Here is a 20,752-nt window from a genome sequence, read left to right on the forward strand (position 1 = left end):
TTCTTTCTTAGCAAAGAAATTGTTTTTTGCTCGGATTCCGATTGCTCGGATTCTGATGCACTTGCATGCATGTGACACCGGATAGAAATAAACAAAGCATGCATGTGAGAGGGAGAAACGAATTTTGGATGACATCAACGCACGTAAGCGATTTTAAAATTTTAAAAAGCCATAGCCTCACAATCGAGGGTTCAAATCAAAATCTGATTGCATCATAACGTTCGTGTCAAACAAGAGCTTCAAAACTAGACCCCACATCAATATATTTTAGTGATATTTTTCTTAATAAGAAAATACTTTTTATTATATTCTAATCTGCTCACGACTTTTAAAATAGTTGCTCATGATGTTTTAAAAAATTGCTTCACTCATCTTATTTCAATTAAGTGGATATTGATGAATATCGTGAAGATAGATTGTTTGGTGTTATTAGTACACGTGGGTAAACAACTTTGTTGGGTAGTAGGTGAAGGTATATAACATGATTAATAATAGGCAACTTTAGTAGATTAATTGAGCCTTTTAACTAATTTATTATGATATTTTTTCATTATACATAAAGCAATTTAGGTGTCTTCGAAAAGTATTATCGAAACATATATAAGTGGGGTCTTGTTTTGAAGGTCTTTTTGAAAAAGATATAATTATGCAATCCGAATTTGAATCTGATTGATGGTTTAAGAATTATAACTTTTTTAAAATTTTGAAATTGGTTACATGTGCTACGGCATGTGGGGGTTGATAGTAGTTTTAGCCTGCCGTGCAATGGCATAAAAGTACGGCTGGCCATAATTAAGTTATTACCTAATAGTATATGACTCCCTCACTCTATTTTTTTTCCTACAACTCAAGATTTACTTTATGATTTCCACACTCATAATCACTATGTAAAGCAAAAATCGTGTGCCGCGTCTTTCGGCGCACCACGCTCGGCGAGGCAAGCAAGCGTGCGCATGTGGAACTCTTCTTCTCTCCCCACACTTATAGATTGGAGAGGTGAAAACAATTTTCATATTTATGTTGGCCATACTCTACTTCAACTAGCAAGATGAAACTAAAAAGTTATACCACTAACTCACTTTCTCATGCACACACGAGTCTTTGAAATTTATTTGAAATTTCTGAAACCTTACATGGACCAAACCCAAAATTTCATGAAGTCTTGGGGAACCGCGCTGGGCTCTCGTCGACACGAGCAACCTCGAAGGCGGCCGGCACGGCCGACATCTCTTTCAGCTCGGCCCCGGCTGGTCTGGTGTACGTGGTCGGGAAGAGGTGGATACCATTACCACTATAGTTTTCCATCAGGCCCGTGGGCCGTGGGCCGGCCCGAAGCACGAGAATTGGGCCCGGTACACGACCCGGCCCGGCACGGGCGCCGTGCCGTGCCTGGGCCGCGCCGCAGGCACGTGGGCCGGCCCGGCCCGGCACGGTTAGCGTCCGGCCCGACTCGGCACGTGGGCCGGCCCGTGAGCACGAAGCCCACGAAGCCCGCCAGCCCGAGCCGGCCGGCCACATAAGGGGGAGGGGGCGGCCGCGGGCGCTGGTAACCCTAACCCCCCTCCATTCCCCGCCCTGGCTCCTCCGTAGCTCCGCGCCTCCGCCTCGTCTCCTCCGCGCTCCTCGCCAGATCCGCTCCACGCCTCCACCCCGAGTCCCCGACCTCCACCGTCCACACCACCGCTCCGGCGTAGATCCGTCGCTCTCCGACCCCCTCCTGTCGCGCGGATCGCCGGTAACCCTAGGCCCCTCCATTCCCCGCCCGCCTGGCCGCCGCCTCGTCTCCTCCTCCTCTCCGCCTCCCCCGCTCCTCGCCAGATCCGCTCCACCCCGACCTGCGCCCCACCTCTCCCGCGTAGATCCGCCGCTCTCCGACCTCCTCCGCCTCTCCTCGGACAGATCCGCCGCTCCAGTGGACCTCCTCCGACTCTGCTCGGTCAGATCCGCCGCTCCCCTCAGGCCCTCACCTCCTCCCCTCTCCTTTCTTCTACTTCTTCCTCACGAATCCTCCTCTCCCCTCTTTGCGAGTCTGTGTGGCCTGCAACTCCGGTGAGGGCGTCGACGGCAACTTCGGTCTTCGGTGCTCCGGCAAAAGGTAAGTCAGAACTCGCCTTTCTTCTCATTCTTCCTCACGAATCCCCCTCACAGTCTCTCCTCCTTGTGCAGGCCGTGAGGGACCGAAGACCGGCGATGGCCGCCGACGACTCCTACAACAATGAGTTGCGGTCGATGGGCTTTCGCGGAGATGATGATGATGACCTGTCTGCGGATGCCGCTGAGTTGTTTGGGAGCAATGCTGCCATCGACCTGGATCCAGAAGGCCTTCCTCAGGGGACGGCCGCTGGATCTGGCACTGGCAGCGCGAGCACCGCCGCTGCCACTGAGTCTGGCTCGACCAGGAAGAGGAGGGCGTCCACCTCCAAGGTCTGGAAAGACTTTGATGAGATCTATGAGGTAATTGATGGTAAGGAACGTCGAACTGGTGCTAGATGCAAGCATTGCAAGAAAAACCTCACTGGTAAATCAACCCATGGTACTGGTCACTTGAAGCGGCACATTCCTATATGCCCTGTTTTGAAATCTCGTAATGCCATGACTCAAACTCAACTTAAGTTTAATCCTGATGGCTCTGTGCACCTTTGGGAGTACAAACCAGAAGTAGCTCGTACTGAGTTGTGTAGGTTAATTGCTCGTCTTGACCTGCCTATTTGCATTGGTGAGTCTGATGCTTTTGAAGAGTACATTACTACTGCTCATAATCCTAAATTTGCTAAGGTGTCTAGGCAAACAACCACTAGAGATTTTGCCAAGTACTTCACTGAACGTCGTGCTCAGCTTGTTGAGTGCTTGACGTCTGTATCCTCTGTTGCTCTTACTTCTGATATCTGGTCTGGCAATGCTAAGGAGGATTACCTTAGTGTGGTCGCTCATTTTGTGAATGCTGATTGGCAAATAGAGAAAAGGATCTTAGGTCTCAGGTTGATTGATGTGTCTCACAATGCTGAGAATATTGCTGAGCGTATTACTTCTGTTATTGCTGATTATGGGTTAACTGATAAAATCTTTGCTGTTACACTGGACAATGCTGCTGCTAATACTAGGGCTATTAATCAACTTAATCCTGTTTTGTCTGGTTATGTTGGTAGCTTGTTCCTGCATCAAAGATGTGCTTGTCATATCATAAATCTTATTGTTAAGGCTGGTCTTGAAGTGTTTAAGCCAATGCTTGGTGCATTTAGATCTGCTATATCATTTCTAAACTCATCTAACCAGCGCATTGCTGCATACAAGTCATATTGCATTGCTGTTGGTGAAAGACCTCGCAAATTTGGCTTGGATATGGATGTGAGATGGAATTCTACCTATCTTATGTTAAAACATCTCCTGCCCCATAAGGCCACATTCTCTGTTTTCATCACTACTCAGCATCCTTTGGTTGATGGTCAGCCACTCCTGACAGACCAGCACTGGTATGTTGCTGAAAATTTTTTTGAATTCCTTGAACAGTTCTATGATTCCACTGTTGTTATGTCTGGTGTTTATTACCCCACATCTCCATTAATATTGCATCATGTTCTTGAGATAGCTAGCCATCTAAATAATTATGAAAATGATAGAGACTTAAGATCAGTTGTGGTTCCTATGAAAGATAAGTTCTTGCAATACTGGTGTGACATACCCATGCTCTACTCCTTTGCATTTATACTAGACCCTAGGGCTAAGCTGAAAGGTTTCACCAATGTTCTTAGACTTCTATCTCAGCTTAATGGTAATGATTACTCATGCTACTTGACTGAGGTAAGGGCTGAGTTGTCTGTTATTTTTGCTAAGTATGATGACAAGTTTGGTGGTGTAAGGTTGCAAAGGGCTGCCCAACCAGGCCCTACAGGTAAGAGAAAAACTGTTTGGGGAAGAATCTTTGGTGGTGAGTCTTCTTCTTCTGGTTCTAGTTTGTCTGGTACTACTCTTGGTTCTGTTACTAGTCTTGGTTCTGGTTCTACTTCCTCCTTGCATAGAAGAACCTCTGCTAGTGCTCTGTTGCAAGCTGCAACTTCTGGTGCTTCTCTATCATCTGGTTCTGAATTGTCTGCCTACCTGGACAGTGATACTGTTAACCAGTATGATGATGATTTCAATATCTTGAACTGGTGGCATGAGCATAAGCTATCATATCCTGTTCTTTCAATTCTAGCTAGAGATGTAATGACTGTTCCTGTTTCAACAATATCATCAGAATCTGCATTTAGTATGACTGGCAGGATTATCGAGGAGCGACGACGCCGTCTGGGCCCTGAGGTCGTGGAGATGTTGGCTCTGATCAAGGACTGGGAGCAAGCCGATGCAAGACTTCAGCATCTCATAGAGGATGAAGAACTTGAAGAATCATTTAAAAACTTATATCTAGATGTTGAATCTGTATAACTATGTAGTGTGGACTGTGGACTGTGGACTTGAACTTGTGATGAACATTTGAACATTTAGAGCTGGCTGTACTCTTTTCCTTTGTAGGGTTTTGTCCTCACGAGGTGTGGGGTTTTACCTACAAAGGTTTTTAACGAGGCAGCACCCAAAACAGCTCAATAAATTTGTTATCATGAAATGTGCTTCTGTTTTGTGATCTTTTGTGAATTTGAATTTTAGATTTGAAATCTTGAAATCATTCTGAGTTGAGAGAGTGGCAGCCTGGTGGCTGGTGCAGATGCCTAGCCGGGCTCGGGCTGGCACGGCCCACGAAGCCCGCCCGGCATATCGGGCCGGCCCGGCACGCCAAACAGGCCCCCGTGCCGTGCTCGTGCACAAAGCTAGGCACGTGGGCCGGCCCGGCCCGGCACGATTAGTTATCCGGGCTAATTGTGCCGGGCCGGATCGTGCCGGGTCGGGCCGGGCTCGGCCCGTTGGACAACTATAATTACCACCAACCCCTCTTTAGAGTTCTTTCTCGCCCCATCCAGCGACGAGTCAACGACCGCCACGGACCAGGATCGGGTGCAGTTGTAGCAGTGACTGCAACTTTAGCAGTCGCAGCACAGATGCCGTCCAAATATGATCCGATGTATCTTTGCAACAGAGCACTATTCATCTTCTTCCTTTCTCGCACGCTATTCTTCTTTCTCATCCCTATGCGCCCATGGCTGGCTCCTCGATCCCTCGAGTTGCGTGTAATGCCGCTTCAGCTCCGGCGTGTTGCACAGCTGTGCCGCCATCTTCGGCGCCGGGGCGTCGCCGTCGTCACAGGTGTTAGCGGATAACCTTCTTGATGGACTCCGATCCGGCACCCTGATGAGCTGCCGCCGTCGCCCTTGACGTACTCACCGGCGCTGGCGCCGGCGCAGCCGACAGGACGGCAAGCTTGGCGGCGGTGAGCACCTTGAGGGACGGGAACGTTCCCGCGGCGTGGAGCACGAAATAGGTCCGCCTCACTGCCTCGGCAGGAGCTCCTCGGCTGGGGACATGACAGGGATCGGGAGGCCCACGAAGAAGGCGATCGTAGGGTAGACAGCGTGGTCCATGGCCGGGGTCGGGAGTTCCACCGCAACGCCCCCGATCATGAGGCAGGCGTCACCGACGACCAGCCTCACCCGCCCCCCCCCCCCCCCCCCAAGTACACCAGACTCTCCGGCGTCTGCAGGTGTAGGCATGGGGTAGGGATTGTCCGTATGTAACAGGATCGGCACTAATGGACTTGAAGTGAGATTGCAAATGGATGGATGGACTGCTGAGAGAGAAAAGGAGAGGAGATCGAGCTTGGAAATTGAAAGCGGAGAAGCCTGCAGGTCGTGCAGTCTGAGAGAGAAGGGGGAAGAAGATGAATAGTGCTCTTTTGCAAGAAGACGTCGGATCACATTTGGACGGCATCTGTGCTGCGACTGCTAAAGTTGCAGTCACTACTACAACTGCACCCGATCCTGGTCTGACGGGCACCACCACGCTGCCGGGATCCTCATGGTGCGCGCCAGCAGAAACCGCCGAGGTCAAGGCGTTCGAGGTGGACGTGGACGGGCGAACTCTGGTCCCATGTCCCGGCGAGCACCGTCGGGGCTGGCGGCTGTCCTCGGCTCGGTTCGGGTGCTGTCCGTCTCCACCGAGCTGTTCCCATCCGTCGCCGCCGACGCAGTGTACTTGTGCACCGGAAGCAGCCAAGCAGGTCGATGAGCCGCCTGCTGTTTCGCCTTTCGCGTCTTCCGCATGGACTCGTCGGCGGGCGATGGACGTGGTGGGGTGGCGCACGGATGGCGTCTGTGGGCTGGAACGTTTGCTGGGCCCGTGCAGCCTCGACGTCTGTCTGGCTTTCTGCGTGGATTTACTCGATCGGCCCAAATCGAGCGGGCCTTCTTACCTTGCGGCCCAGTTAAATGCAACGAGCTGTGCGGCACCCTGCGGCCGACGGCACCGAGCCCGCACGAGCGTCCCCAAGTCCTAGACGCCGCTATCGGGCCGGCGGCTGGACGAGGAGGAGAGTTTTTTTATTTTTATTTTTATTTTTTTTTCGATTTTTCAAAATATATGTCTTGTTTTTTTTTCAAAAATGTCACCCAGCCGCCGGTTCGTCCGGCGGAAGGCTGTTACCGCCGGATGAACCGGCGGTAGGATGGGTCCGCTGTGGACCGTGGTGGGCCGAGACATACCGCCGGTTCAACCGGCGGTAGGTGGAACCTACCGTCGGATCATCCGGCGGTAAGGTCCGCCCCTTAAAACGCGCCCCGCTCCCCCAGCGCCGCTTTTCCGCGCCCTCCGCCCGCCCGCGACGCCCGGCCGCGCCGCTCCCTGTCCGGTTCGTCCCGCACGCGCACCGGCGCTCGCAGCGCTCCGCCCGCGACGCCGCCGCCCGCTCCAGGTATAATTTTAATTTTATTAATAATAGTTTGTATATTAGAATTAGAAATATTAGTGTTTTTTAATATACTTTTATGTGTAGAAATAGTTTTTAGCGTGTAATTATTTGAGTATAGTTTGACTTGTGGAAATTATTTTTTTATATGTAGAAATATTAGTTTATATGTAGAAATTATTAGTTTATAAAATCGTAGAACATGTAATTAAAAATATTAGTTTACATACAAATATAATTGAAAATATTAATGAGTTCAAACAGACATATTTGTCGCATAAAAACTAATATTATATTACAGAAAAATAGAAATTGTTGTCAGTAATAAAAATTGTAAAGAAATAATTAAGATATATGAAAAATAGCAGAATAATTTTTTAGCGTTAATTAAAATCTAAGGAAGAGTAATTATTGTCGTAAATATTGGCAGGCATGTCAGATGATTTGTATTTTCAAGTGTTCTATGGGTCTGGAGAAGTTAGATATGGTCCTGAAGGGGTAGATTTGTCAGAGTTTAGCTCGATCACAAAAAAATACCCCGAGCTAGAGAGAGGACTTGGATTTCAATATCCAATTGGCTATTTAAAGCTTTCGGCCTTAGTCGAGATGAACATGAGATCTCTGTCATGGCAGTGGTTAGTCGAAGGGAACCAGTATTTTGGGAGCTATTGCCGCTTGAAGGGACGCAAAACTGGAGGAACTATGTCAATATAAGTAGTAGCCGAGGCTTACCGCTTGTGTTGTTTGTTCAAGTATTCGAGAAGATTAGTTTAAGAACTGAAGCGGGCGGGGATCATGAAGGCCAGGGAGATATAGTTTCCGAAGAAACTGAGACGATGCATGAATCTCATGAAGAAGATGGTGAACTTGAGATTTTAGAAGATGATAGACATGCTGCACACGAACCTCGTCAAGCAACTGGTCAGGCTGATGAAGGGGAAAACATTCCAGAGATAGTTGAAGAGTTTCAGAGGGAGAGTGAAGAACAGCACAATGCAATGAATGATGACTCCTCGGATGATAATGATGATGACGACGAAGATTATCATGTCCCACACAATTGGTCCGGTTATGAATTTTCAAAATTAAGTGTAAATGAAGGTGAAGCGGTGTCTTGGGAGTACAGGTAAAATGAGGTATGCATCGGTTCGATGTATGCTAACAGTGACAACATGAAGGAAGCTATAAAACGTTGGTCGACTCTCTCTTTGCAAAGACAGTTCAAAGTTCTCAAGAGCAGTCCAAGAACATATGACGTGCGTTGTGTGAGAAGCAAATGTCCTTTCAGGGTGTATGCTTCTATGGGCAAGTGGCAGGATTTCTGGGAGGTTAAAAAAATTGTGGAGCACACATGCCTGCTTGAGCAATTAGAACCACAGCACCGCAACCTCAGTGCAGGTTTCATAGCTAACTACATGTACCCTTTGATCGTGGACAATCCTAGTTATGAACCTAAGTCAATCATTTGTGCTATTGAGGAGAAGTTTAAATATAAAATTAGCTACAACAAAGCTTACAGAGCGAAACAGAAAGCGCTGCAGATGAGGTGGGGGACGTATGAAGCTTCGTATCACAATATACCGGCATTGCTGCACACTATATGTCTTAGAAATCCTTGTAGCTACTATGACTTGAAAACGTATCCATGTGCCCAGAAGCCTGGAAAGCAGGTACTCCAACGGTCGTTCTTGGCCTTGGGCGCTTGCATTGAGGCGTTTCCGCACTGCCGGCCAGTCATTTGTATAGATGGGACATTTTTGACAGGAAGGTATAAAGGCACAATCCTCACAGCTGTTGCAGCTGATGGTAACAGACAATTGTTGCCTTTGTGGAGAAAGAATCAGGGGATACTTGGTATTGGTTTTTGCAGAGGGTGAAGCAGATGATTGTTAAAGATGTAGAGAACGTGTGTTTGATTCATGATCGGCACAAGGGAATATTACAAGCAATTGATGACATATAGAATGGTTCTACTGAGCGTAGTAGGACTGCACTTTGGCCGGACCTAAAGAGTAGGTGGTGCATGAGGCATATGGGGGCAAATTTTCATACCCAGTTCAAGAACAAAGGAAATTCAACTTCCTATGGAAAAAATTGGATGAGCTAACAAAAAAGCAAACGGCGGAGCTAGCGAGGAGATCTGTCAATACAGAGGACGACGACCAGGTCTCGCTTGAAGATGTGGGCTTGGACGGTCCGAATGTCAGGCGCAAAAGGAGAAAGGCAATTAAGACATTCTCTGAGTGGATTGAGCACGAACCAAAAGAGAAATGGGCTTTACTGTTTGATGAAGGAGGTGCTAGGTACGGTTTAATGACTACGAACCTAGCCGAGATATACAATTGGGTGCTGCGTGGTGTAAGATCATTGCCACTTGTTGGGATCGTGGAGTTCTTCTTGTATCGCACTTGCGAGTACTTTAGGGATCGTTACGCTGTGGCACAGAAAGATATGCTTGATAATCGCAAAGTTTACGGATACAAGGTTACGGAGCATATGGAGAAAACTTTCAAAAAGGCCCGTTTACATCGGGTGACTCCAGTTGGCTCTATGGAACGTCGGTACGAGGTGATGTGTAGGGACAAAGGCCGAATGGGGGGCCGGCGTGAGAAGCATGTGCAGGAGTGTGTTCTCCGTCCTGATGCTTGTATTTGCTCATGTCATAAGCCAAAGCTGCTGCACCTGCCGTGCACACATGTCATTGCTGCCTGTTTTGAAGCTGGTGGACTACAGGCTCGTATGTATGTCTCAAATTACTTCATGAAGGAAACTATTTGGATGACTTGGAGGCACGAGATATATGGGTTTCGCATTCTTGGAGACTTCATAACTGATCCTGGACACAATGCAACTTACATTCCAGATCCAGATCCAGAAATGTTTCAAGGGGTGGGCCGACGCAAGAAGAAACGCATTAGAAATAACATGGATCGCTCGGAGGCTGGTCGAGATGTCCGCCTCTGCTCGAAGTGCCATGAGACGGGTCATACGTACAAGTATTGTACAGCATTGAGTTATGGTGGCCGCACAGATGGAGCGGGCCCATCTGAAGCTGCTCAAAATCGTGGCCGCCGTCCTAACAACAATGGCCTTATTTGATCGATGACGATTGTCATTTGTGTCATTCGCTATTCAATAATGTTCGATGTTAAATTATGTAATATTAAGAACTAATATGTCGTAAACTGAGTGTCATTCGTACGAATATTTGTTGTAATATGTGCCCCAAATATATGTTCAACTTTATTGCTGTAATTGGAATTTAAAGTTATATAATATGTAATTTGTTGTGCACCATTTATAAGTTATTACGTTATGTTTTATTTAGTATTTTATTAAAAATTTGTTGTATTACTTAATTTATGTTCTGAAATTTTATTTAGTATTTTTTTACGTTAATGTTATTATGCTTAATATTGTTATTTGTGTTCTCATTATACAGGTATGGCGCACGAGGACGGAGCTACCCCTGAGTTGCTAGATGCTCTCGTCGACAAGCGCCACCGGTCGTACATGTCTGCGGTCCGTGGCATCAGCTTAGGGACGTTTCGGGCTCGTGTGCCCATGTCGACGATGCCGATACACCATCGCTGGGTTCTTAGGTACGGAATACATTTGTCACATATTTTAGTTGTTTCCTTAACCGTTTGTTCTAACTTAATTTTCATTTTCGCGATGCAGGTTACGCGCTTCAGGTCTTCTCCCGATTGCACGACTTGTGGAGGGAGATATGGCCGACCCTGCACGTCGACCTAGGGACAGGGCTCCACGGTTCCAGTTCGACATGTCCCTCCTCGCGGCACTTCTCGACCGTTGGCGTCCGGAGACGCACACGTTTCACCTACCGGTTGGTGAGATGACCCCTACTCTTCAGGACGTGGCGATGCTTCTAGGCTTGCCATGTGCTGGACGAGCTGTGGGTGCAGAGGACGTGGGACTCTCGTGGCGCGACGACCTTTTGGCTCGGTTCACCGGGGTTCAGCGCAACGAGCTAGCATTGCCGTACCGGCCCTTGCCTGCGAACCACGCACACGGACCGACAAAGAGGTGGCTTCTACAGTTCAGTGTGAGTACATAAATGTAAATTCTTTCCGTACTTATATTGATACGTATTTGCATTGACGACTCGTACCAATCTTGAAGGCGGACTACATGAGGGCAGACGCAGACGACTTTACGGTTGCCAGGCACTTCGAGGCGTACTTACTGTGGCTGTTCGGCTGGGTCATGTTCTGCAGCTCGCAGGGTGACTCGTGCCCCAAACAGCTCATTCCTTTGGCGAGGTCGATAGCTGACGCTCCACTTCACGAGATGCCATAGTTCAGCTGGGGTTCTGCTGTTTTGGCTGCGAGTTACAGGGGTCTTTGCATGGGCGTGACGAAGGTCTCAGCAGAGGAGCCCATTTTTGTTGGGTGTCCTCTACTGTTACAGCTCTGGTCTTACGAGCGCTTTCCCGTCGGTAGGCCAGAGATGAACTTCGAGGCGTACGTCCAGCTGTCCGCAGACCACGACGATGTCGACAGACCTACGATGGGTTCGTTGTGGTGCCTCAGGAGGGTACGTAACATCGTTTGTTTTACTTATTGTTACATGCGTGCACAAATGTACGATTTATTGGTTAACTTTTTTTTCATTGTACAGCCTTCTTGGGTCGGCGTGCAGACGAGGAAGTCGTACCACGACTTCGTTGGTCAGTTTGACGCTCTTGTGGACACGGACGTGAGGTGGACTCCGTACACTGCAGCCGACATTTACGCCCGGGCACCGAGCGGTCTTTCGTCCTTATGCCTGCGAGATCATGAGTACTGGATGACGAGGAAGCCGATCCTTTACGACATCCACGTCGAGGAGTACCACGTTGATCGGGTTATGAGGCAGTTCGGTCTCTACCAGCAGACCCCGGTCCCGATTGTGCACTCAGTGGAGGCCCACGTCCACAGGTACCGAATAAATAGTTTTGTTAATAATTATTCATTTTTTAACCTACCATATAGCATTAAATCGCTCAAACTTTCTATTATAGGTGGACACGGCAGGGTCAGCCACCAGGCTCGCGGTGGGCCGACAAGGTCCGTCCTTACGTCGACTCTTGGGCCGCTGCCCTCGACGACGTCGTTTTCGAGGATCGGCCGCACAGCGACGAGGCGTTCGCGGACTACCTACGGTGGTACCTGCCGAGGACGCGCACACGTGTTGTGCACGTTCCACCAGAGGCTCCGATCGAGGCCGCAAGGGTGTCGGAGACGTACCCCGTAGTTCGAGATCAGAACTTCGCCATAGCGGTACGTTTCTCTGATTGAATTTGCAGTAAAAAAACTGGTTGCATATGATGTTACTACTTTCTCTGTACAGTACGATGTCATACGGGCGATTGAATCCGAGGCTTCGTCGAGTATGGGCCAGTACCATGACATGACGCCCGCCCAGCACCAGAGCACACTGCAGAAGATCGTCGATATGTGCAAGCGATTTCGACGAGCCGTGACCTGTCGTGACGACGACACCTTCCTCCCACCTCGCAGTTCGGGGCCGGTTCCTGTGACCGATCCATCGTCACGATGGTCTACACCCGCGGCACAGTCAGGTCCACCGCCACCGCCACCTCAAACGATGACGACACTTTCGGGTTCTGCCGTTCGGCCCACGTACGTGCCGCGACCGGCACTTTTGTACTCGGCAGGTAAATCATACTCCAACCTCGTGTCACTTACAATACCATATCATGTAAAACTTTATTTATTAATTTGTACTTATTCGTGTAGCGCCCGGCTCGTCGCTGGATCCCTACGGCGCTGGATCTTCGTCTCTTCGTCGTCCAATACATGATTTAGGTACGTCTAAGACCAGTTGTTAATAGGCGGTAACAAGTGTATTTTTAATTGAATATTGATGGATTGAAGTTTGTGAATCAGATTACCGGCAGGTAGGAGGGACAGACGACGATGAGGAGATTGAGGAGGTAGACGACCTCTCGCAGATGGAGTGGGTGAACACGTTCTTCTCTTCTGCACCGACGCAGGAGGTCGTCGGCACTTCACAGCTGGGGGGTGCCCCACTCGCGACGCAGGACTACAGTCAGGTGGAACATACGCCTGTTCCTGAGCAGGGTCGTCGGTCCACTAGCCAGACCATCCCGCCGGAGCCACTGACGTACTCACAGCACCACACTAGGGCGGGTCAGGCTGCAGAGCGACGTGGCAGGAGGAGAGGGGGCAAGCGCGGACGCATCTAGTTTACAGGTTGTAGCTTGTTAATTAATTTATTCCGTCATACTATCTTATGTATGCCACCAGATTGCTATTGCCAAATGCGTTGTGTTCCGAACATATCTCGTGATTACGAGACTTTTGGCCAGAGATATTGGTGTTGCAAGAATATCGACGAAGTCCAAAAAAGAGGTGCAACATCACAGGTATAGATTAATTTGTAAATATGCTTTTATTATTTTTATTAATTTTGAATCGTTTTTTGTTTGCAAAAGTACGCTGTTGATGACACGCATACTCATTGGTGTCATTTCCATGAGTGGATTGACACGTGGATCACCCATCGTGATCAGCGATATATGGAGTGGTTAAAGAAGGTGAATGAAGATTTACGCAAAGGCGAGCGTGCAAAACCAGACATCGCGGGACGTGATAAGGGTACTGCCCGTGAATGATTGATGTTGTACTGCTCCGTCTGAATAAATAATGTAACGTTTGTTCGAATTACCTAAGGCATGTTAGTTTTAGTATTGGACCTCGTTACCGTAGTTTGCAACAGGTCCTGACATGCCATGTCATGTGTTCTGTGCGTTGAATTGTGTGGACCACTATTTAATTTGTGTTCAATGTTTGAACGGTGATTGTTTTAATTGTTTTTATTGTCTGTACTGGCCGATATATGCCAACGGAGTTGTTATCGCGTCGGTCTGAAAAGTTTATTTGTAGGGAAATGCTTCTGAATAATTTAATTGCAGCTAGTACAAATTACACAATGCCGATTAATTTGAGATTGAAATTACAATAACAATTGCACTGGCATGTACATGGAACACGCTAATGTCGTGTTCCATCTAGACCTAACATGCCTTAGGGAATATGAAATTCGAACATTACATGATAGTCAACTACTGAGTGCACCGAGGATACTTCCCCTTCCTAATAGCCTCGGGTCCCGCCTCCTTCGCACGGCGGGCCCTTTCTCGCTTCCTCTCCCTATCAGCTTCACGCTCCTCCGCCTGCCGACGTTCAACTTCTGCGAACCTCTTTTCGATCTCTTCTTTATCTTTCTTGCGCTTCTCCTCCATTTTTTCCTCTTGCAGCATTCGCTGCCACCTTTCCGCAGCCCACCTTGCTTGCCGCTCAACATGTTCCTTAGCTTCGGTCGATTGCTCCGTGTCTAGCCACTGTATGAAATCACAAAGAGGTGGTGGACTCTATTTCCAAGCCGAGTTAGAATTAACATACTGAACTCCGAAGGCGCAAACTAGATAGTGCGAGGTGATACCTTCGCTTTGTCCTTGCCGTAGCGCTTTGGCGGATCGAACTCGTAGTTCTCACACATGAAGAACCTCCTGCCGAAGTCATCGCCCAAAACTTTGGACTCCATCAGCTTGCAAAACGAACCGCAGAAGCATATTGGAACCTGCACTCCTTGAGGCACAGGTTCTCTAATTTTGTTCCACGGAATGTAGGTAGAACCAGAGGAAGACATGGTGGCCGTGCGTGGATGGCTAAAGACTCAGTATGAGATTGCTACTGACTTCATATGAGATGGGGCGATGTTTTATTTATAGATGGAGATATTTGGTCTATAGGCATGGTTCACGCATGTCTATCGCCGTTTGAAACGGCGGTAAGTACTCCCATATTTTTAATTATAGGGGGGTGCAGAAGAATCTGATGCAAGATGACAAGACATCGAAATAGTAATTGAAACTCATGAATATCTCATGAAAATATATTTTCACAGATTATTAGAGTTAAATCTAATTTGTATAAATTTTTAAAAAATATTTCCCCAACCTCCGCTATCTCTATTATTTTCTGAAATATCTCTAAATGTAAAGATAATAATTAATAATTTTTAAAATAATTATACAAATATTTATAGTAGTGAAAGCTTATAAAACGTTTAAAAAAAATATGGGACACCTACCGCCGTTTAAAACGGTGGTAGGGCGCACGGCTGTAGCAGCCGGCTATAGCCGGGCTACAGCGCGGCGGTAGTACTTACCGCCGGATCAATTGGCGGTAAGGAGGTACCGCCGTTTGATCCGGCGGTATCTTCCCTCGGCACACGGCCCATGGAAGGTACCGCCGGATCAAACGGCGGTACCTCCTTACCGCCAATTGATCCGGCGGCATGGTGACATTTTTGAAAAAAAAATATACCAACATATATTTTTGATAAATCGACGAAAAAAAATATAAAAATAAAAAAATTCCGAGGAGGACCAGGGCCGCCGCGCCACGTGGGGCGATGAGGCCGCTCCGGCGGAGGACGGCGATGCGGTTCCCCTCCCCATGGTTCGTGGCCTCGTGGGTGATGTCGACTGAACGAGCGAGAAGGACTCCATCAGCAATCCTTTTTATTTCGACTTCTTTTCAATTCAATCCAACAAACTTTCGGCACCTGCATCTGCATCCGCGGGACGTGCGCAGTCGTAATCTCGGTGTCGCTCGCGTGCAGGCAACTCCTGTTGCGTTTCGGGTAGGCAACGTACGTGTACTCTCGTGTGGCCGCCCCTTTGATTGATGCTACTACTATACTTGCACATTGCTCATTTATGTTGACAGTAATTTTTTTTGACACGTTGGCAGACAGCTTTTTTGTGATCCGAGAGTCTAGTGTTCGTTAAAAAAAACAAAAACGATCTCGGGAGCCTTACAGAATGGCCAGCTACGTTCCTCTTCGAAACAAAACTCTGATCTGACGTGATGCCGACAGAGAGAGCTGGCCGGCCGTGGCGGGTTCTGCTGGAGGTCTTTCCTTCACTTCTTCCGACGACGAGACTGCCGATGTTCTTTCAAAGGCTTAAATCCATTTCGGTTGGAGCTCTGGGATGGTGGATGATGCGGCTACACCAAGCTTTGGGGTCTGTCGGCGGAAGATCTGGAGGTTTTGGCTTCGTTTGTGCCCATGCTGGTTGCCTGGGTCGAGCGGAGTCGACGAAGAAGATGAACATGGCTTCTAGGGGCTTCTATGTAATTTTGTTTTTCTTTGAGGTCCTGTGTGTAAATTTGGGGAGATACACTGTGCTCCATTTTAATTAATATATCTTCTCTTTCGCAAAAAGAAAAAAAGGTCAATGCAGAAGCAGCTTCCACAGCCAGTTAATTCAGGCAGCAAATCCGATACTGAATTTTTGCTGGCCGTGTTTATCGTTCTAAAAAAATTTTGCCGGGCGTATTCATTAGTGGGAGGAGCGCCACTCCTACCTAACCGGCGATGGATTCCGCTGTCGCGAAAGCGGCCTGCGGGGCATTCTGAGCCGCTGGACGTGCCGCGGCTTTCGCTCTTGTTGGACCGCCTGCCTCTTTCGGCGAGAGGCCGGGGCTCTCCTATGCCACGGTCAAGAAAATTTTGGCTGGCTTCAAACTTTTTGAAACAAAACAAGCACGAGATAGTATCCCTTTCGTTTACAAAGAAGTGAGCCAGATGAGGAAGCTTTTGTTCTCCATCCATAGCACACGTACATGTACATCAAAAGAGACACTTGGGTACGTACAATGGATGAGGCAATTTGCCGTCTCCATCGAATACTCAAGACCCAGAAAAGGTACACGACGTAAGATGTTGGGAAAAGGAGTACGTTTATGAAAAAAATATGTAGGGATTGTTTCCGTCAGCATTTTGTTGCAAGGATTTTTTTTCATTAGAACTGGTGTTAATGGAATTGTCGTATGGGGTTTATTCGTCTTGTCGTGCCTGGCTGTTCCATTCCATCTTTCATGGCGACGCACGGACCTTAACCTTGTTCTACTCCAGCGGCCTCCAGCCAGTCAGCAGTGTTTTCCTCTCACACCACTCCAGCAGCAGCCTCCAGCACCAGCCAGCTAACAGTATTTTCCTCTCACACCACTCCAGCAGCAGCCTCCAGCACCAGCCAAGTGAACAGGGCTGACACGTCATGGCTAACACTGCCCCCCCCCCCCCCCCAACCCCTACCCAAACATCCGGTTCTAATTTCCCAGATCCGATTTCATTCCACCAAAATTGTTTAGTAGAACTCTAGAAGCATCAGCATCAAATATTCGTATTCAAATCTGATATCTTGGCAAAGACAAGGTAAGCTGATCTTATCCTTCTGAATTTCTTCTCCTCGAAAATAACCCTGAAAGAGTGCGGACTTCCATTGATTCTAGACTGATTGAACTAGTAAAAGAAACGCAAGTATCAGAATCATGCTACGCATCAGATGATGCACTACTTCTGTAGCAACAGTACACGTACATGCTTGTTAAATTTTAAGATAACCTCAACTTGCTATTGCTCTCTCATCTCAGTTGGCTTCCAACGGAGGAACTGCCAAATTGTACATAAATTTGGCCAAGTCGCTCCCTCCTGTTGATGTTGGTTTGGTTGGTCTGTCATAGAATAAACAATCTTCCTTTCGTCCTTCCACTCCACTACTTGCTTGCATAAACTTGAATGAGTGGCAGTAGTTTTGCAGAGAGCAAGCAGAGTTCAAGCTTCAGATTTTGATCTGTATATTGCGCATTTGTGCAAGTGACTGAAGGACGAACCAAAGGTAAGATTCTTTTAATCACCTTTCATGTTCTTGTTGCTGTGTCTTCTCTCTTTCTTTTTGAAAGAACAGTGACTTATCTTCAGGCTTTACCTTGGGAAAATTTTGATTCTTCGTCCTTACTGAATCCATAGTTTCATTTCACAAAGTTCCTTGCTATAAACTCCTTGTTAGCTCTTCACGACATCTTCATGCTGATCCTTCCTGCATCTGTATGGTTCTTGCCTTCTTGGCTTCTTCCAGATAGGAAGTATCCATGGGTAATGTTTTGACTTTGACGGTCTTGGCTTTCGGTTAAGACGGGGGGCCTGATCCCCTTAACCTCTAAAAAAAAGTATCCATGGGTTGTGGGGCATCGAAATGGAGGGATCCTGGTGTACACCAGAGAAGTCTGTCAAGTGTCGGCGATGTGGTTGTCTTCCTTCCGGGTCTCCGGGTACCAAGAAACATAGACTTCTCAAGAACACTCGGTGATCACCTGGATAAAAGCGTAGTGGAGAGGCTGACAGCTCTGAGGGAAAGAGTTGTGGTAATGGCAACGCAGGAATCAGCAACTGCCCTGAAGCCAAGGCGAAGGGTTGCGACGCGGCATGGTGAGTCGGGTCGTTGCAGCATCTGAAACCTGTCCAACTTGTTCCTGCTGAATGTGAATACCAGAATTTTTTGCTTTGACAGTAGTCTTTGGTTTTCAGGAGGGTCCAGCACTGCTAATCTCCTCCAGGCTCTAGAAGAGTACTTGCCAGCTCTGATAGGACTAGCAAAAGAAGGTGATTACCTTAGCCAATATTCCTAGAACTGTTGTTAATTAGCACCTTTCCTGATTTGTTGCGATTCATGCATAAATGTTGCAGGGAGTGAGCTGAGAAACAAAGTACAGTTTGTATGGGCTAACCAAGAAGATATGGCTGAGGTAAGGACGGGTCCCCATCTATATGCATCTATGCAAATCCTTCTGAAAGCTTCAGAGTGGTGTATTACGGAGCTGCAGGAGACATCCATGGCAGATCCTTGGTACGAGGTGCTGTCCGTGCTGCATTTGATGGCCATGGTGTGCTTCGTGCAGGCTAACACCCTCCTCCTTCCCAGGTCCTATGCTGACGGTCACGGACCGAGAGTTTCTGAAGGTTGGTATAGATCAGCATAAACATACACCTGAAACCTGAAACAACTTCAGACTACTGTTGACTTCATTTGATATTGTGCACTGTAATGACAACACAAACTCATGTGATCACGAGCAGAGAGCAGGCAAGCCACTGTTGATCTCTTCTTGAAGGCAGCTGGATATTTGGACTGTGCAATTCATCATGTACTTATACATATTCCACCTGAAAGAAGGTTTGACGCCAGAGGATCCGAGATTGTGAATATCAGAAGCCCAAATTGCCATATATATACTTAATTATGCTGTTTCATGTTTTAATTTCAGAAGAGAACTTCCAGTAGATCTAGCTGAGGACAATCTTAAAGCACTTAGCTTGCAAGGTCTTAGTCAGGTGCTGAACGAAACTCTCATATACGGTTTAAACAGATATTCCAAAGTAGCTATAATGTTTAACATAATGCTAGGTATGCTTTGATTGCAAGTAAATCTGGATATTCAGGGTTTAGCTGGAGCCATTATTCATCTTAAAATTCTACAGGGGGTAGATATGCAACTTGGACTGGCAATCGATAACCCAAAGGCAACATTAGCAGTAAAAAGACGCTTAGCTTGTGAGATGACCAAATGCTGGAAACAGGTATCTTTCTCAGATCTAATGTCAAGCCTCAAATCTATTCTTTTGTATCATAGTTTCCCTTTTATTTGTGCTTTTTAAATAATTACGTAACAAAATTGTTCACCTGTATATCTCAACTATTGTTCAACAGGTAAAAGATAGCATCCCAGAACTTCCTTTGTCAGATGGATGGGGGAAAAAGCATGCACTATTTGTAAAGTGGAAATATGTCGAAGCGAAAGTACGTAATCGAGCCCTCTTTCTTTTTCCAACTATTTTCCAAATTGCATTTATGATTGACTACTAGCAATCTTTATTAATGCTCTGAGTAGCACGAAATCATTTCTCCACTACAAAATTATCTCCAACCATCGTTTGTGTAAATTTAGATGATTCCGTTCTGATTTTTCCCCTTGCTAGGCTGCTGCTTACTACTTCCATGGATTCATTCTTGATGAGGGAGAGACTGAGAAAGCCCAAGAGATGGCCATAGCTTCTCTACAGGCATCAGAAGAGTTCCTCAATGAGAGCAAAAGAGCTTCTGAGGCCTTCCACACTGCTCCTCCAGCATCAAGGTCATTTAGCAGTTCCCTTCTCTTGCTTCCTATGCTTGAGGCACCTAAATTTGACTCCTAGACCACTTTTTTTTTAAAAAAAATGCTCCAAGTCTACTATTGTGCCATATATATCAGTGAAATATTTAAATGCATTTTGTTTACCAATTTACCATACTCTGCAGAAGCCCAGCTCCTTTTGGAACAACCAAATATCTCTTGGACATGATCTCAAAAGATGTACAAAGCAAGGTCCAGAGCTACCAGGACCTGTACACACAACAAGGGTAAGAATTAGACTCAAAGAATGAGGCAAAGAAATAGCTGTCACCGTATATGCTAATTTTTTTTCTTTCTTGCCTAAATTCAGAGCGTCGAACATAGGAGTCAGCAAGATCATCGCAACACCACCTCCATTGCCAGATTTTCCATTGGCCCTGAGCCCTGAAGACTATGAGCTCCCACAATTAGATCCGCTGTGGAAGGGAGCTAACCAAAGATAAAGTTCATTGCCAACCTCAGGCCTGTTAGAAAGCTTGTTCTGAAAAGAACTGAACTCAAGGCCTGCTGATAAAACAACAAAAGTTCTGGACATTGCAGAAGACTAGTACTAACAAAACCAAGGTGATTTTGGGAAGAGGAAATTGCTCTTATACCAGTGACCAGTTCAAATGAATTTGTTATCTAGTATAGTTCAATTGTAACCTCAAGAACATTTAGTCAGAAGACCTTACGAAAAGATAATTCAAATGCTTTCCATCATTTTGGTGCTTAACTAAAATACAGGCTGTATTTAATTTTGCGCACTTCTGCAGCATTTTTTTTCAGTAATGATAAAGATCCATAGCCTTTTCAAATGTGAGAAAAGCTAAAACCCCCAACATCTGTACAAGACACAAAGAATAACAATGAA

General features: G+C 47.0%; 3 protein-coding genes and 1 pseudogene across 13 annotated transcripts; 3 read left to right on the forward strand and 1 right to left on the reverse strand.

Annotated features, from left to right (window-relative positions):
* Positions 1 to 5,099: 5,099 nt before the first annotated feature.
* LOC120653654 lies at positions 5,100 to 5,510 on the reverse strand (annotated as a pseudogene).
* A 4,788-nt stretch (positions 5,511 to 10,298) lies between these two features.
* On the forward strand, positions 10,299 to 11,205 carry LOC120654169 (protein MAIN-LIKE 1-like). The gene is made up of 2 exons (XM_039931715.1): positions 10,299 to 10,895; positions 10,973 to 11,205. Exons 1-2 carry the CDS (start codon positions 10,560 to 10,562, stop codon positions 11,147 to 11,149), a joined length of 513 nt encoding a protein of 170 aa, XP_039787649.1. The 5' UTR covers positions 10,299 to 10,559; the 3' UTR covers positions 11,150 to 11,205.
* On the forward strand, positions 11,185 to 12,164 carry LOC120654168 (serine/threonine-protein phosphatase 7 long form homolog). The gene is made up of 3 exons (XM_039931714.1): positions 11,185 to 11,386; positions 11,471 to 11,769; positions 11,853 to 12,164. The coding sequence occupies exons 1-3, from the start codon at positions 11,198 to 11,200 to the stop codon at positions 12,127 to 12,129; spliced, it is 765 nt and encodes a 254-aa protein (XP_039787648.1). The 5' UTR covers positions 11,185 to 11,197; the 3' UTR covers positions 12,130 to 12,164.
* A 4,791-nt stretch (positions 12,165 to 16,955) lies between these two features.
* LOC120656576 lies at positions 16,956 to 20,620 on the forward strand. 11 transcript variants are annotated; one of them, XM_039934708.1, is made up of 14 exons: positions 16,956 to 17,104; positions 17,323 to 17,567; positions 17,808 to 18,157; positions 18,257 to 18,331; positions 18,416 to 18,474; positions 18,553 to 18,575; positions 18,651 to 18,688; positions 18,806 to 18,902; positions 18,994 to 19,060; positions 19,208 to 19,306; positions 19,437 to 19,526; positions 19,706 to 19,860; positions 20,025 to 20,126; positions 20,210 to 20,620. In XM_039934708.1, exons 3-14 carry the CDS (start codon positions 17,905 to 17,907, stop codon positions 20,340 to 20,342), a joined length of 1,191 nt encoding a protein of 396 aa, XP_039790642.1. In that variant the 5' UTR covers positions 16,956 to 17,104; positions 17,323 to 17,567; positions 17,808 to 17,904; the 3' UTR covers positions 20,343 to 20,620. The 11 variants fall into 11 exon arrangements, with proteins under 11 accessions (XP_039790642.1, XP_039790634.1, XP_039790636.1 ...); XM_039934700.1 differs by having other exon boundaries at positions 16,957 to 17,104; positions 17,323 to 17,401; positions 17,482 to 17,567; positions 18,553 to 18,688; XM_039934702.1 differs by having other exon boundaries at positions 16,957 to 17,104; positions 17,323 to 17,401; positions 17,490 to 17,567; positions 18,553 to 18,688.
* The last annotated feature ends 132 nt before the right edge of the window (positions 20,621 to 20,752 follow it).

This window comes from Panicum virgatum, chromosome 1N, assembly GCF_016808335.1.
Source record: "Panicum virgatum strain AP13 chromosome 1N, P.virgatum_v5, whole genome shotgun sequence".
Lineage (NCBI taxonomy): Eukaryota > Viridiplantae > Streptophyta > Magnoliopsida > Poales > Poaceae > Panicum > Panicum virgatum.

Excerpts from the sequence above, each read along its gene's own strand:
- LOC120654169 (XM_039931715.1), top strand. The coding sequence starts at position 10,560 with ATGGCCGACCCTGCACGTCGACCTAGGGACAGGGCTCCACGGTTCCAG. Across the intron at positions 10,896-10,972 it reads GGTGGCTTCTACAGTTCAGT|GCGGACTACATGAGGGCAGA; the intron begins GTGAGTACATAA and ends CCAATCTTGAAG.
- LOC120654168 (XM_039931714.1), top strand. The coding sequence starts at position 11,198 with ATGGGCGTGACGAAGGTCTCAGCAGAGGAGCCCATTTTTGTTGGGTGT. Across the intron at positions 11,387-11,470 it reads CGTTGTGGTGCCTCAGGAGG|CCTTCTTGGGTCGGCGTGCA; the intron begins GTACGTAACATC and ends TTCATTGTACAG. Across the intron at positions 11,770-11,852 it reads GTGGAGGCCCACGTCCACAG|GTGGACACGGCAGGGTCAGC; the intron begins GTACCGAATAAA and ends TTTCTATTATAG.
- LOC120656576 (XM_039934699.1), top strand. The coding sequence starts at position 17,905 with ATGGGTTGTGGGGCATCGAAATGGAGGGATCCTGGTGTACACCAGAGA. Across the intron at positions 18,332-18,415 it reads GATAGGACTAGCAAAAGAAG|GGAGTGAGCTGAGAAACAAA; the intron begins GTGATTACCTTA and ends TAAATGTTGCAG. Across the intron at positions 18,903-18,993 it reads CATATTCCACCTGAAAGAAG|AAGAGAACTTCCAGTAGATC; the intron begins GTTTGACGCCAG and ends TTTTAATTTCAG.